Genomic DNA, 15,302 nt, shown 5'->3' with positions numbered 1-15,302 from the left:
GAAAAGGGAAGAACATTGATGTCAAACGAATAAGCATCCTCATTCATCCTGATTTTTTTGTGAAGTCTTCGTCTTTTAGTCTCAAAACTGTAGAACATGTAAAAATTTCAAGACAATAAAACCATCGCAGGCCTGTGTTATTTATGTACAACACATGGCACAATTAACAGGTGTATAAAATTCTGCACATCAATATATTCAAACTATCAAAAGCTCTGAGTCGGAAGAAGATTTGGTAAGATCTGATGATATTCTGACCTAGACTAACATAATTAACTACTATATATAAAATAAAATAGGGCCATCTCTATCTCAGAGCGTGCTGTACCAACCACGTCATTCGCCCATTTCATAAGTTTAAAGGATGGAGTTAGTCTCCTGGTATTTTAAAATCTCTACATAGTTGACTGCAATATAGAACATACATAGTACAAAAAATCACATTCTTCTCTACTGAAAATTTCCATGGGAACATTCAGAAACACCAAAAGTGAAGGAACTATTCTAATGCGTAACTATGACATTAGTAAGTTAGTAACATTAAAAACCTGATCTTTCTACGCACTAAACCTATGCACATGCCCAAACTAAGTGGAAAAGAAACACCTAGTATGTTTCACATATTACATACTACTTACCTATTAAGAAGGTTAAGATAACGAAGGTAAACAATATTTGGTCCGTATCTAGAACTAAAGTGTAAAGGAAGATAAATGAAAAGTAGTGTATGGAAGAGTTTTGAAAAATAAGTATAATGAATGGTTATTGAAAACATAAGTTAGTGATGCAACAAGGATAACACTATCTTTGGGAAGTTTCTGGGGTTGTTTGAGCCAGTTTAAATCAAATAATTTTTTAATTCCAGAAAAATAAAAGTAACATTGGGATAACAGAAGAGGGAATATTATGAACAAAGCAGAAAAGTCACTTTTAACGAAGGTAGAATAAAACTTGCTACCAAATGTCTAAAATATAGCATAGATTAAGAAGACTGATTTAGAACGAACTTGTTATTTGAAACTTGTTACATCATATCAGATTCCACAATTTGGAGGAATGTAATATGAGATCTCATTAGCTAATTTATCGAAAATAATGCTTTGTGACGACAACTGAGATTATAAATACAAAATTACTGAATTAAACCAAATAAATGAAGTAAATAACTTTTAAAAATAAAAAAAACTTGTGCACATGAAAATAATGATTTCAAAACTGTAGACAAACCATTTACTTACTGTTTTATTTAAAGAAATTTGTATTTATAACAAAAAGAAACTACGATGCTATCTCGAAGGTAGGAATAATTAAATCGTTTCTTTTAGGAAATTCAATCACAGGAATAGCATTAGTAAGATACAAAATAAACTTGATTCAATGGTAAGATATACTGAAGATAAAATAGACTTGTTTTGTACTAGACTGATTTATAAGATGCAAATAATTAATTTCGAAAATAACTCAATAAGTTTGAAACTTACTTAAATCTTGTAGCAAATACGTAATTAGGCATATAGTTGTAACAGCGAGCACAAGTGTCATAGTTATAGTAGGGTTGGGAGATTTTCCCCATTCTTTCCGTTCGACATCCAGTATTTTGAACTGCAAAACTGACGTAACTAGACCCTTTGACAACAAAGTTTTGTGTTAGATTTCGCTCAAGCAGGGCCTCGTCATTAGAAATGTCATCGATAGAAGCATGTGAAGGCTTTCGGCGATAGAGAACTGGAAGTTGAAAGATATTAATTTGTAAAAAAAAAAAGGCATTTAAGCAAAAAATTCCGCTTTTGTTAGGCTTGCTTATATAATTATTTATCAAATACACAAGACTATTTTCTTATTCCGATTGCCTGTAAGAAATTAAATATTATGTGGTGAGTAATTTTACTATGCAATGATAGCATGAGTTAAAAAGATCAACAACAGATATTAAATATTGTCGTGGAGTAACATAACATAGACGCCAGTAAGCTACTTACTTTTACCATTGAAGTGAACATCAAAACCAAATTACTGTTCCAAGTTTTCATGTTCAAGACACTGCTTTAAGTTACAAGCTAAATTTCCGCCTGATATAATTTCTGTTTTCTCTTCTTCGTTGTAATATCGTCTACACCAGAAGGATTAGGATGAAGGGCCAGAATCTAGAAAATCAAAAACAACTGTTCAATACATTTGTTTATACAGCTGCATCACCGAAACAGAAAAAAAGAGGTCCATGAAGGCTAAAACGACTGTGTACTGTAAGGTTAACAAATATGCACCTAGATAGCTTTAGCTTTGGCATAGCCTATTAGTTAGGACACTCGACTCACAATGTGCAAGCCGCTGGCTTGAATCGCATCGCCAAAATTGTTCACACTTTCAGTTGTGGGGGTGTTACATTGTGACGGTCAGTCTCTCAGTTCGACTACATTAACTCAAGAGTTGGAGGTGAGTGTTGTTGACTAGCTGCCCTATGACTTGCTTATCACTTCTAAATCGGAAACGGCCAGCGCAAGTAGCCTCCAAGTAACTTTGCGTGAACTTATAGAAAACAAACAAGTAACAGAGCTTTAGTCCTAACGTCGAAGAATACGAATATTGAATAAAACTAACAAAAATATAATTAATTATTATTGGTGTCCGGTATTAATGGTAAAAATGGAAAGAATGAAGTCAGCAATAACAGCTCCAACAAAAATGGCACCAGTGATAATGCAAATTGAGAAAAAATAAACAATGACACTCTTAGAATGTGACCTTTTCTTTCCAAAGAAAACTTTGAAATCCATTATTGTATATAGTCTTTCTATAATCATGTTTGCCATAACTCTGTGATTTAAATGATAGTGAATGATGAATTATGAAAGAAGGATGAATGATCAACTCAGAATCTTGACTCTTTTTTTTGATGTGATAAAACACGTGATATGACCGACGTGGAACAAAAAATAACGAATAAAAGACAGTCTACTGCATGTATGACTTCGTCGCTGTTAACTTGATTTCATTAGTTTCTAAGAAATTAATATTAGTAGTTGAGCATTTTTATCTGTCTGAACAAGTCTGACAAATTATAGTTGTTGCATATGTCGTTTTAGTAATTCATTTATATTATTGCTGAACTATATTTATTAACTGTTTAAAGAAACAATTAGTACTTATGAAGCAAATGTCGCGCATCCATATGCTATTACAGCTATTCTAAACGTGTACCTTTGATATCACGATACAATATACCAGAATGACAATTTCCACACGTTCTTGCAAGATTAACGATATTCCAACCAAATATTGTAACAAAAGAAATTAGCAAAGTCAGTGAAACCCAAACATGACCTAGAAAAATCGAAGTGAGAGCGGGATTTGAAATATGATGGTGGTGCACAGCTCTTTTGCATCACCCTGTATTAACAGAAGCGCATGAATTACTAATATCTAAAAATTAATTATTTGGTTTTAGTCTGACTTGCTTGCAGTTATACCTTTCGCTACAATGGCTGAATTAAATCATTTAGCAACTACAAATAAAAATATTCGAAATCGTCTGTCTTCTAGAAGGTTTCTGCTAAAGTACCAACTCGTTATATAATTTCGCTTATCTAATCCTGTATACCGATTTGAATTCAATTGCTCTTATATTTGATTGATCAATCATAGTACTGGACTTGTATAACCCTTCCTCCCCACCGAGTGGCACAGCGGTATGTCTGCCGACATACAACGCTAGAAACCGGGTTTCGATACCCGTGGTGGGCAGAGCACAGATAGCCCATTGTGTAGCTTTGTGCTTAACTACAAAACTTGTATAATAAAATAAGAATATGTTGCATTACTTTTTCAATTGTTTTAGTGAATCTTCAAAAAGTACAATGCTGTAGTGCAGTACAAAATTTCAATACAACAAGTGAAAGCACATTTTATTATTTAGTACACGTTCAATTTTGTTTCCTATGGAAATGTTTATAGTGCTGATCTTTTCCAAGAGTATGACACGTTCTAATGATGCTAGCAGTTTGTTCAAACTGTAATATTTCTTTCTTATTATTTTGAATCACTTAGACTATCCTCCTGGTAGCTCAGCTGTAAGTCTGAAGGTTTATAATGCCCGAAGTTTATATAAAAAAAAAAATACGCGATAGAAAGTTCTAGAGCTTAATCTAATTTCATATAATTTAAAAGGAACTAAAATAATTAATCCTTTTGAAATGCAAATTGTATAAGATAAAATCTAAATTGAATGGAAATACATATAAAATGAGCTAGAACGCAGAAATGAGAAATGAGAACCTTCTGACATGAGAATTGCTGTTCAGCCACATTATATCATTAAAAAAGAAACGTTGTTAACAATTTCACACAGATTATACTAATGTGAACATACATGTAAGTTTTTCACTGTATTTAGTTTAGGTCTTCTTAAGTGTAGGGTAAAATTACAATCAGACAGTATACTTACACCAAATACATGCTTACGGACAAATAATATGGTGTATACTTTCTGCCATTTGCTGCATTAAGGAGCTTTTATATCTTATCTTTGTAAGTAAATCTAGAAACGTTTTTACAGCCTTACCTTTTAAGTTTGATCCAGGAGGATTGTAAATTTATACACTAAATGTCCTCGACTTTGTCTTGAAAATTTATGTAAGCCAAAAATACTAAAATAAGCAAATGATATACAAGCTAAAAAATGTTAGACATGAACATTAACATATAACACTGTCGAAATGTTTTCTTAACCAACACTAGAAAACGAAGTTTCCCACTTTCTTATCGGATAGTTGATCAGGATATATCAGTTCTTATCTTTATCAAAAACCGTAGATATTAAAGATATGCTTTAAGCTTTGATCCCAAATCTACCTCTATGTATATAGATAATTGAATTATTCTGATAAAATAGAATTCCATAACGTTTTAGATGTACAGAAGTTTTAATATTTCATTTAACTTTTAGTGTTACACATAAACTTAGCATAAGCTATTTCTATAACTACTTTACATATAAAACAAAGTTTTTGTCTCTATTATATTACAATCGTGACTCTAAGAAATCTGTAAGTACTTTTTAAAAAAAATCATATTTAATTTAATAATGAGATTTATCTCTTGGGCCTAAAATATTAGTGTGAGTTAGAGAACTGGTCTTTGTCTCTGAAGGTCAACCTGTCAAGAGCGACCTTTTTTGGACTTTACACACTCACTCACACACACACACGCACGCACGTATATACAATACACATTCAGTCGATGCGTTAAAAGACGTACATATTGATAACTGTTTGTGTGTTATGTGTCAGAAATAAATATGGTTTTATATACTGTATAGAAAAGCTTGAACGGAAGTAACAAACCGCAAACCCAACTGCCATTGTTTGGCTTTCTCGCTAACTCCTTAGAATGTAGATTCTAAACACGCTATTGTAACGCTATTAACCTTTTAATCAGTGTATGATACACTAGTAGTAAGATATATTTCAAGGTTTTTAAAACAGTTTAAATAAATGTTTCAGTTACACATTATATTGATACATTTTTTATAAGATTTTGTTCCGTAATGTATTTTAACTGAAGAAGTTCAGGAAACCAGAATGTTGATATATTTGCTAGACGACTTAAAAACACTTTAAAATCGCCAATAGTCACCAATATAAAAATAAAATTCATTGTCCTTAAAGCAAATTATAATTCAAAGTTGCATGTGTGCGTGTATAGAATGTGTTATTTCTAGCGGTTACCGACAGTTAATATGAAGTATCCTTAAAGGAAATTATAATTCAAAGTTGCATGTGTGCGTGTATGGAATGTGTTATTTCCAGCGGTTACCGACAGTTAATATGAAGTTAGACCTAACTCATAAGTGCCATCAAACTGACAACTAACTAAAGTTGGGTTTTCATGATAATATGGTGATGACATAGGTTTTCGTGTTATGCTTTGTGTTTATCTTAATCGAAATTGTTCATTATTATCATAAGTTTGGATGTTTCGGGCTCAATTATTATAACATGTACATTGTTTTGAAATAAAAGAGTTTAACGAAGAGAAAAAAAGTTTTAAATCATTATGCTAGTTTTAAAAATATAGATCAGAAGCAAATATAAGTTTAATCTATAGTAGACTGATTTATCTATTGAAATAATTTCCAATATTCAAAACCGTACTTTAATAATCAACCGTTACAGCGTAACCTCCCTTACCCAAGTAAAATACCCCCAGTAGGTCAGCGGTAAGCTTGCGATCTTACAAATTCAGTGTTTGATTCCCCTCCGTGTTCAGAGCACAGATAGCCTATTGTTTAGCTTTGCGCTAAAACAAACAAACAAACCAAACCAAATAAAATTGTTTATGAGTTGCTCAGTCTGCGAACAGCTCCGACGCAATATTCTTTATAAACAATGTTTTAAAGTCTTTGGGACAAGTTAAAGTGTTTTTAGTCAACGTTTTAAATCTTTGGGACAAGTTGAAGTGTTTTTAGTCAACGTTTTAAGTCTTTGGGACAAGTTGAAGTGTTTTTAGTCAACGTTTTAAGTCTTTGGGACAAGTTGAAAGGTTTTTAGTCAACGTTAAAAGTCTTTGGGACAAGTTGAAGTGTTTTTAGTCAGCGTTTTAAGTCTTTGGGACAAGTTGAAGTGTTTTCTGTCAACGTTTTAAAGTCTTTGAGACAAGTTGAAGTGTTTTTAGACAACGTTTTCTCACCTGATGACACTCTATAATCACTCAACTGTAATTAGAGTCAACAATAAACTGTTATTAAACTCATCGATGAACCACCAGCCTCAGTAGGATAAAAAACTGGTGAGATTCACCGAAAACAACATGAAATTGTTTTTTTGTAGATTCGGAGACGACAAATTCTCTCAGAAAGGAAAAGTAATAAACTACTAGTATATAGAAATAATAGGAATGTGTAAAAACCACACAGGATCTCGCTTGACAGTTTGAGAATATCCAAGTGATATAAAACAAAAACCTTTTAGATCACATATGATAAGCTTAAACCATTTCATTTGTTGTAAATTCTCTTCGAATAAAGTTTTAGTTCCACATAAGTATCAAGACAGCAAAGAATATCGATCGCTTTTATGTACATTAATTAGCACTTTCTCCACACTTAGGTTATATGAAACATTGATTTACTTTATTTTGAATGTAGACTTCCACGAGAAATGCTAACAAAAGTTCTTAGTCAACCTGGCCCTGTGTTCTCATGTCATAACTGATTTTCACTCCTCCTTCTAGTTTTATAGAAAAAGGTATAGTGTTATAAAAACGTAACTTCAACAACGAGTGGCTCAGAAGTAATTCTGAGGGCTTATAATGCTTAAAATCCGGTTTTTATGCCCTCAATGGGCACAGCACAGATAGCCTATAATATCACTTTCTGCTATATATCACAAAAGAAGGAATTATCTTAAAAGCTGTTTTACAACACAGTAAAGTTTAAACAATTTGATGATTTCCATACGTCTTTAACCCTTTTTAATTGTCCCTCGATGGAACAGCTGGAGGTTTTACTTAGCTATAATTTCACGTGTAGATATTATGGTTATGTGGTCAGAGAGCAGGCAATACAGAGAACATTACTGGAGGGCAAAACCAATGGAAAGAGACAAAGGGGGAGACGAAGACGGAATTGGGTAAAAGACATACTATGCAGGATGCGTCAAAGCGGCACAGGAAAGAAAGACATGGCGAACCTTTTGTAAGAGGATACCAACTGTAGATGAAGAATTTCACTTCTTTATTGGGACTAACTAAAAACGACCTAACTTCTTTTAAGAAGATTAATATGAGCTTTGAATAATCCTTTTGATACTAGGCGCGTATAACCGTTTAGAGCTAAGTTTATTAATGACAAAGATCACACCGAAAAGTTTGATTTAATTCCTTGATGTTAATTTCGGTTGAAGTAAAATATGTTTAGTAAATTTTAGATGCTAGTCGTCAGACAATGTTCAGAAGTTTGGTTCGATTGTCATTAATCTAAGCTGGAAGTATACAGCTGTTTCCCTATTCATTATTTTTAAAAATCAGCTCTTATAACAATCAGAAACGTTATTTACGCTATTTTGCTTATGAAACAGTTTCAGCGAACTAGTGAGCGTTAAGATTTTTTCCTTAATGATACGTTCAAGTTAGCCAAAAATTCTGTACAGGAAATAGAAAATAACATGGAATACTCGAGTTTGGTCTAAGATGACTCTCCTTAAATCCGTAGACAAATTCCCGGCTAATCTCACGACACTTTTATTTTTGTTGCCTCAAATTATCCGAAATGATTAGATCGATACATATCAAAAATATAGGTATACAGTAAAACAAAAGTTAAATAGAAATGCATGAAATTACCGATTTTCTGAATTAAATAACTTAATAATAAACATTTTAAAGGCATAAAAAGCGCTTTGTTATACACTATAGGGTTGATAGCTAGCCATCAATAATAGGACGTCAACAATTTAATAATACATGCACCCATATTGATATACAGTTAGTGCACGCTCGATGAGTTTGTGATGTGTTTGGTCATGCCAAGCCTGGTTCAATGAAACTAATTATGGTCTTGAGCAATTGACAGTGGATGAATCAAGACTGAAATAGCTAAATCTAGAAGTCATTGCTAGCAAGCACGTCTGGTAATTAGTCGACTTTGTTTTGTTAACGTAAAATCACATCTAATTATTTTAAGTTCCAATCAAATTTCTAAATAGATTTACGAACTTTTATATTTGAAAAATATATCAGATAACTCATCAAGTACAGAGAATTAGTTGGAGAAAATAGCGAACTGAGACCACTCCAAGTCGCTGTTATTGTTGAGGGAAGTAGTTTTTGGAAAAGAACAAGAAGTAGTTCGTCTAGCTATTGCACAAATATAAATGAAACGATATAAAAACACATGTTAGGCCCAATTGTTTTTAATACAATTAGAACCCTTGGAAACCAATATTAAACGTTCAATTTTAGTCACAATAATTAAAGAAGTAGCTTAGTCTATCTTAGTTACCATTGTTCCAAACTCTAGACGCTAGTATAATGGGCGAGATTTACTTACAAAGATATGTGCATATAGTTATCGCTGGAATGATTATGATTCGCAGTGCAAAATACTTTAGAGAAAAGTCACCAAAATTATGATGAGCACAGAAAAAAAATATACGCACGTGCATATAATGCGTATGCCTAGCTATGCCGTTGGATTCAGCAACTGTTAAGTAGTAACAGTTTTGGTCGTAAATTATTATTATATGTCTATAAAAGTGGTTCCACTGTTACTGTGTTAGAAAGTAACTAACATATACTTGTGTAGTTTAACTATGTGCTTATCCCATGACAAAGCCCGCGTCACTTCTTGTTATCACAGCAATACTTGGTAGACGTTGACTGTCACTCCTGCGAGTCCTCTATCAAATTATTTTACTCTGCTAGTGTGAACTGGGTGTGCTTAAATGTTTACTAGCTATTATCTATTAACAGTTAGACATGTGAAATATAAAGTACACAGTTAAATCAAATTGGTTCGTATATTGTTAATTTATTATGTTTACTGCGTTTCATGCAGCCGTGTTCACAATGAGTCTCCATCCGTTTTTCATGTCTATTCCCAAAGGAACCATTGGAGAGGGATGCAGTGTTTTGGACTTCTCAGAAACTGAACGGCCTTCAACAACATGCATGCGCGAAGACGGTAAAAAACCACCTTCGAAGCAAAGACTGGCTGAATCTGGTTCTACTCCCTCATTTAATCGATATTGGCAAACTAGATTTATCATCTTTGGGGCAACTGTTTGATGCACAACGGGGGAACAGATTTTGAAGCATAGACTTGTTCCAAATAAATCCTGGACCATCTCATTTCGTCAGATAGGTAAGGTCAAGTGTCGGGTTCCACAAAATTTCTTCAATTCAGAAACATACCTGACACTGCAATATAGTTGCCATGTAGATGGTGCTTTTTGTAATCCTTGTGTCCTTTTCAGAAAAGCTGATTATGACTCACACCTCATCCAATGTCCACTGACAGACTGGAGCAACGCCAAGGAGGTTATAGCCAGTCACATAGCCTCTTAAGGCCATAAGGTAGCAGAACAACATACCAGTTCCTTCTTGAGTGTATGGCGTGGCAAGCAGAAGAACGTCATGGTGTCATTGTCAAAAGCGTACAGAGACAAGGTTGAAAGAAACCATAGCATTATATCTGTCATTATCAGAGCCCTTGTTGTTTGTGGCCAGCAGAACATCACCATCTGTGGCCACTACTCAAGTAGCAAGCTGAGAAAGACTCTACACTTCAGTAACGCTTAGAAGGAGCATAGAAGAATGCATTCTATCTCAGTCCCTCTTTGCAGAATCAGTAGTTGAATTTATGTGGCTGGGAAATTCAGAATGTCGTCACTCCATCTTGTCGTCAAGCTGTCTTTTTCACAGTGATTGCCGATGAAAGTGCTGCCGTGTCAGCAACACAGAGCAAATTACTATATGTCTGCGCTTTACACCTTCACCCAATTTCCAGTGCAGAAAATATTTTGTATCTTTTATCAGTAAATGAGAACACAACTGATGAAGCCCTGACACACAATTTCCTTATCTAGCTGCAGAGCTTAAATTGATCTCAACAAAATGGTCAGTCAGGTATACGATGGCGCCGGTAATATACCTGGTCATATTCGTGGTGTACAAATGCATATCAGAGAGTTACATCTATCAGCCAGCTACGTCCACTGCCGCAGCCATAACCTGAACCTAGCCATGTAAGGTTGTTCCCATCTAAAATATGTACAAAGCAGTCAACCAGCTGTTGTACTTCATTACCACCTCACCTCACCACATCGTCTCCAGATCTACATCACCTGGGTTGCCACCCCAGATACACCATTGCTGAAGAAATTCTGGGAGACAATATGGACCCATCGAAGTGAAGTGAGAGTATCGACCAGAACATGTTTTCCTCCCATCATAGACACTCTACATAATCTCAGTGAAGAGAAATCCAGCCACTACACTTTATAATTTTTCCACTTCATCCTCGCATTTGACTTCATCATCTGCCTTCACAGCAACAGCAATCTTCTGAAGTTCTTGATGGCATTATGTAATGTGCTCTCCAGGCTAAAAATTGCAACCTTATATGGGCATCCAAACAAGCACAGACGCTTGTCAGTTTCCTTCAGAAAAAACGAAAGGATGACACCTTCTACCACTGCATGTGGACCACAGCATATGAAATCGCCAACAGTGTGGATCTGTCTCCCCCTATTGCACGACGACAGATGAAACATTCGAACATACCAGCGTCCAACTACTGGCTACTCATTGTCTACTTGTCGTTTATCGACCAGCTCATCATTCAACTTGACGACAGAGTCTGCAAGCCCCTACCCTGCCTGTGCTCAGTACGTCCTCCCAGACTTTACTGACAAATTGACAGAGGACATCTGATACAGTATCAAAAAAGAATACAGGCATCTTCTTCCATCACCTGCGTCAGCTGACACAGAACTAGAAATCTGAAGGCACTACATCGACACATCAAGCTCTCTATCCTACACGCCGCCATCGTCGCCACCAATGAACTGTACCTGAACATCCATGTCATCCTCCACACTCTACTGACGATGCCAATCTCCACTGCCACTAATGAGAACTCATTCAGCACTATTCGCTGCCTGTAGACATATATATGTAGCCAAACGACTGATCAACGACTCATCAGCCTTGCTCTTGTCCACATTCACCAAGGAGTTTGACGCCACAGGACATCGTAGTCTTGCCCTCGTCTTGAATAACATCTTATGATCCTATATATTTAAGTATGTATTTATTTAAGTGTATATTTATAATAAATATATTTTTAATATATTTATACTTAAGTGTGTATGTTACTTATAATAATATATTTTGAACCCATTAATTGTTTTTGTTGATACCATTGACCAATCTCGTGCGTACAGTTTTAAAAGTCTGGCTACGCCCCTGATTAAAGTCATCATAGTCACTGAAAGTCATATTTTGAAATTTGTCAGAAAACAACACTAAGACATAATTTTGGGTTTATACTATAATGAAACGTCCAATCCGAAGTAAAAACAATTTTTATAGCAAAACATGAGAAACGCGACAACTTAGGAGTAGACTAAACGTTAGCTTGCTGGAAGTGTGAATCTGAGGGGTCTATCGTTCGCAGCCCGTTGTCGCAAACACTAGCTCCATACTGTAAGACCATGGGTGCGCTGTAAGAGTGATGGATAAATTCCACTAGTCAACCAAGCAGCCCAAGATGGCGGTAGTGCCTCTGCCTAGATGCCTTCCCTCAAGTCTATCAGTACAAGATATGTTAAATATAAAATATTTCACTGACTTTAGAAAAAAGAAATGTCAGGGACTAACTAAACGTAACGCTACTAAATAAAATAGAATTATAATTATTTAGCGAATGAAACTTCAATTTATTAATTGTCAAAGTTTGAAATTGTATGTGTAGCATTCTGCATATTGACTGATTAACTAAATTTTGTTTTGAGTAAGAACGTATTAAAAGAATGTGCTATATCACATCAAAAATTGCGAATGTTGAAAAGGCTTCTACGATACATTACTTCTGTGTCATAAATTTGAACTTTTCATGATTCCTGTGCTATAGACCTAAACTTTATGCTACTCTCTAGGTTAAAAACGTTTATTTTATCAAACGATTAAATATGAAATCATAATCAAGGGAAATCCTAATAGTAAAATAAGTTAAAGCTGTAAAGCAACTTTGTTAGGTTATGAAGAAACTGAAGGCAGTCACTTGGAGATTTCCAATATTCCTGCAGCTGCATGTCACAGCCAAGAAAGATATTCATCTAAGGGATGTCTCCGCCAGAAAATGTTGTTGTTTTATTTCATATTATGTGCTTTGTACTTTATTTTACATAGGATAAATAAATGCTGATAAGAACGTGACTCAGGCCAGCATGAAACATTCGTTAAATTGTAAATTTCTTGTCAGTCTTTCGTACTATTACCTATTTGTCTAAAATAATTTACATTACCACGCCAGTGGGCACAAACCAATTCCAAGCATGAAACAAATTTTAGGTAGAGAATCACATTACAAGACTATACTAGATACTAGTTATATTTTATGAATGTAAATTTAATAACGTATAATACAATAGCTAGTGCTCCTAGTTTGTTTTACTAGCAGAAACGTCGCCCAAAGGGCGGCTGTTTGTGGTAGTCCCTGCATAAGGTGTTGTTGGACCTTTGGCCCAATTACTTTACTATGATAATCCCAATAAATAGATGAATATAAGTATACTTTTTCAACATTTCATTACTGACTAAATAACTTCTTCCTATACAACATTGTGAATTTTCTTATATGTATTATTTGTGGTTATGAACATGTTGTCAGGTGATCCAATTCTTTGTAATGCCACATATATCATATCATGTGTTAAAGACTCATTCTGTTTCTGTAAGAGACCCAATTGTAATTAAACTTTGTCAGGAACTTCCTCTTATGATATTTAAGAATCGTGCAAAGTTTCATCCAAGTCAGACTTGAACTATGGGAGGAGTTTTGCGGACAGACGGACATTAGCCTCTCATATATATATATATATTTATTGTGATTGCTACTGTAGCTAATAGTTATAAGATTTATTAGTAGATTACATTTAAATCTGTTAGTGAAATTTGTTCACGTTGTTATGGTGTTGAGTTACTTTTGTAACATATAGTAATTGATTGTTCCAGGCATTGATTTATATTAGAGTAATTTATCTGTTACTTAAATTAGGAGTAAGTCAACCAAACGCCGCCTTAGGGACGGATGTTTGTTCTAGTAATTACTAATCGTACTTTTCACACCTCGTTATAAAAAAATGTACAAAAAGTGAACATTTTTCTAAAAACAAATGATTTTTTTTTGGAAAGTACTGCACGGGAAAAGTGTTCGGATTGTGCTCTTTAGTCATATCTAACATTTCTACCAAGTTTAAAACCTATCCGTGTTGTCGTTTCTGATTTATTTATATTTATTATTTCGGTCACATAGATAGATAGATAGAGGACGCACCATTATAGTAAGATAGGCTGCAGATGTAACTTCGGTTTTAGTCTATGTATTGTACCGTTTACAGTAAGAGACTAAAATGAATAGATGTTATAGAATACATAGTAAACGCATATCATTTGCCGATAGAACTCATATATTTTGTGAAAGTGACACTACGTGATAACGTTAATAGCCTTACAATTTATATATTATGACATTCGAATGCTCGACATCAGAAGTGTTTTCTTCTACAGCATCATGTGACTCACGTCTATTGTGTACACATTTTGTGAAGACGCAGAAATTTTATTAACATTGCCGCAATATTTAAAACGGGTTCCCACAGTTCTGCCAATATCGAGTTCCGGTGAGTTTCACGCACTATAAGCACTGATTTTATATTCATGTAAATGTCATATACGTGAATTTTATGATACTTTTTATGTTATATACGTAAATTTTATGATACTTTTTATGTTATATACGTAAATTTTATGATACTTTCTATGTTATATACGTAAATTTTATGATACTTTCTATGTTATACACGTAAATTTTATGATACTTTTTATGTTATAAACCTGAACTATAACATCATTTCATTCTTAGAAACTTAAACTTTATCTTACCTTCTCTGTTATATACATGAATTTCTTTCCTGTTCTAGTGTTGCAAACCTAAACTTCATCAGAGTTTATATTTTATAAAATTGAACTTTGCCTTTATTTCTATGTTACATATTTTTCATCAGACTGATATTGATTTAATTTTTTCTACATTTACGTTAAATTACCTTACACAATTATATTTCATACATCATGATTTTTTTTACTAAAGTGTTCAGGTTTCATTAATAACAGACAATGCTTCGTAGTTTTGTTCATAATAACTTTCATATTCGTGTCCTGAAAATAAAATATAAATAAAGTTACAAAAATGTATGTCATATTCAAAATTAATCTTTAAAATAAAAGAACTAATACGCTATATGAAGTAAAAGTTATAGAATTTTCACTGCAAAGTATCACAGCCTAGCTCTAACTTTTTTGTTGTACCTGTGAACCTTATCATTACATCTAAAGGATTTGACTACTCATTTCACCCTATGAGACTGTCATATTGTAGTGCGTGCAAAAACCTGCCATAGCAAAAAAAGAATGTCCTATCAGTTTTACAAACGGTAACAGTACCGATTAGCGCAGGAAATTTGGCAATGCTAACATTTCTACATTAACACGAAGGCACATGTCATTGTTGACTTTTATATAAT

General features: G+C 33.9%; 1 protein-coding gene across 2 annotated transcripts in view; it reads right to left on the bottom strand.

Moving 5' to 3' along the window:
* LOC111085577 (calcitonin gene-related peptide type 1 receptor-like) overlaps positions 1-4,714 on the bottom strand; it is a 34,418-nt gene extending 29,704 nt beyond the window's left edge. Inside the window, exons 1-3 of one of the 2 annotated variants that reach the window (XR_002610386.1) lie at positions 4,559-4,713; positions 1,980-2,144; positions 1,482-1,725 (exon numbers count right to left, since the gene is read on the bottom strand). Coding sequence is in view for 1 of the 2 variants with exons in the window: in XM_022384772.1 (XP_022240480.1) it covers positions 1,482-1,573 (92 nt within the window). In the remaining variant the exon portion in view is untranslated. Of the gene's footprint in view, positions 1-1,481; positions 1,726-1,979; positions 2,145-4,558 lie in introns of both variants that reach the window. The other variant, XM_022384772.1, reaches the window with a different exon arrangement.
* Positions 4,715-15,302: the final 10,588 nt, after the last annotated feature.

This window comes from Limulus polyphemus, unplaced genomic scaffold, assembly GCF_000517525.1.
Source record: "Limulus polyphemus unplaced genomic scaffold, Limulus_polyphemus-2.1.2 Scaffold480, whole genome shotgun sequence".
Lineage (NCBI taxonomy): Eukaryota > Metazoa > Arthropoda > Merostomata > Xiphosura > Limulidae > Limulus > Limulus polyphemus.
The sequence above is the reverse complement of the archived record's forward strand: the minus strand, read 5'-3'. Positions and strand labels throughout refer to the sequence as shown.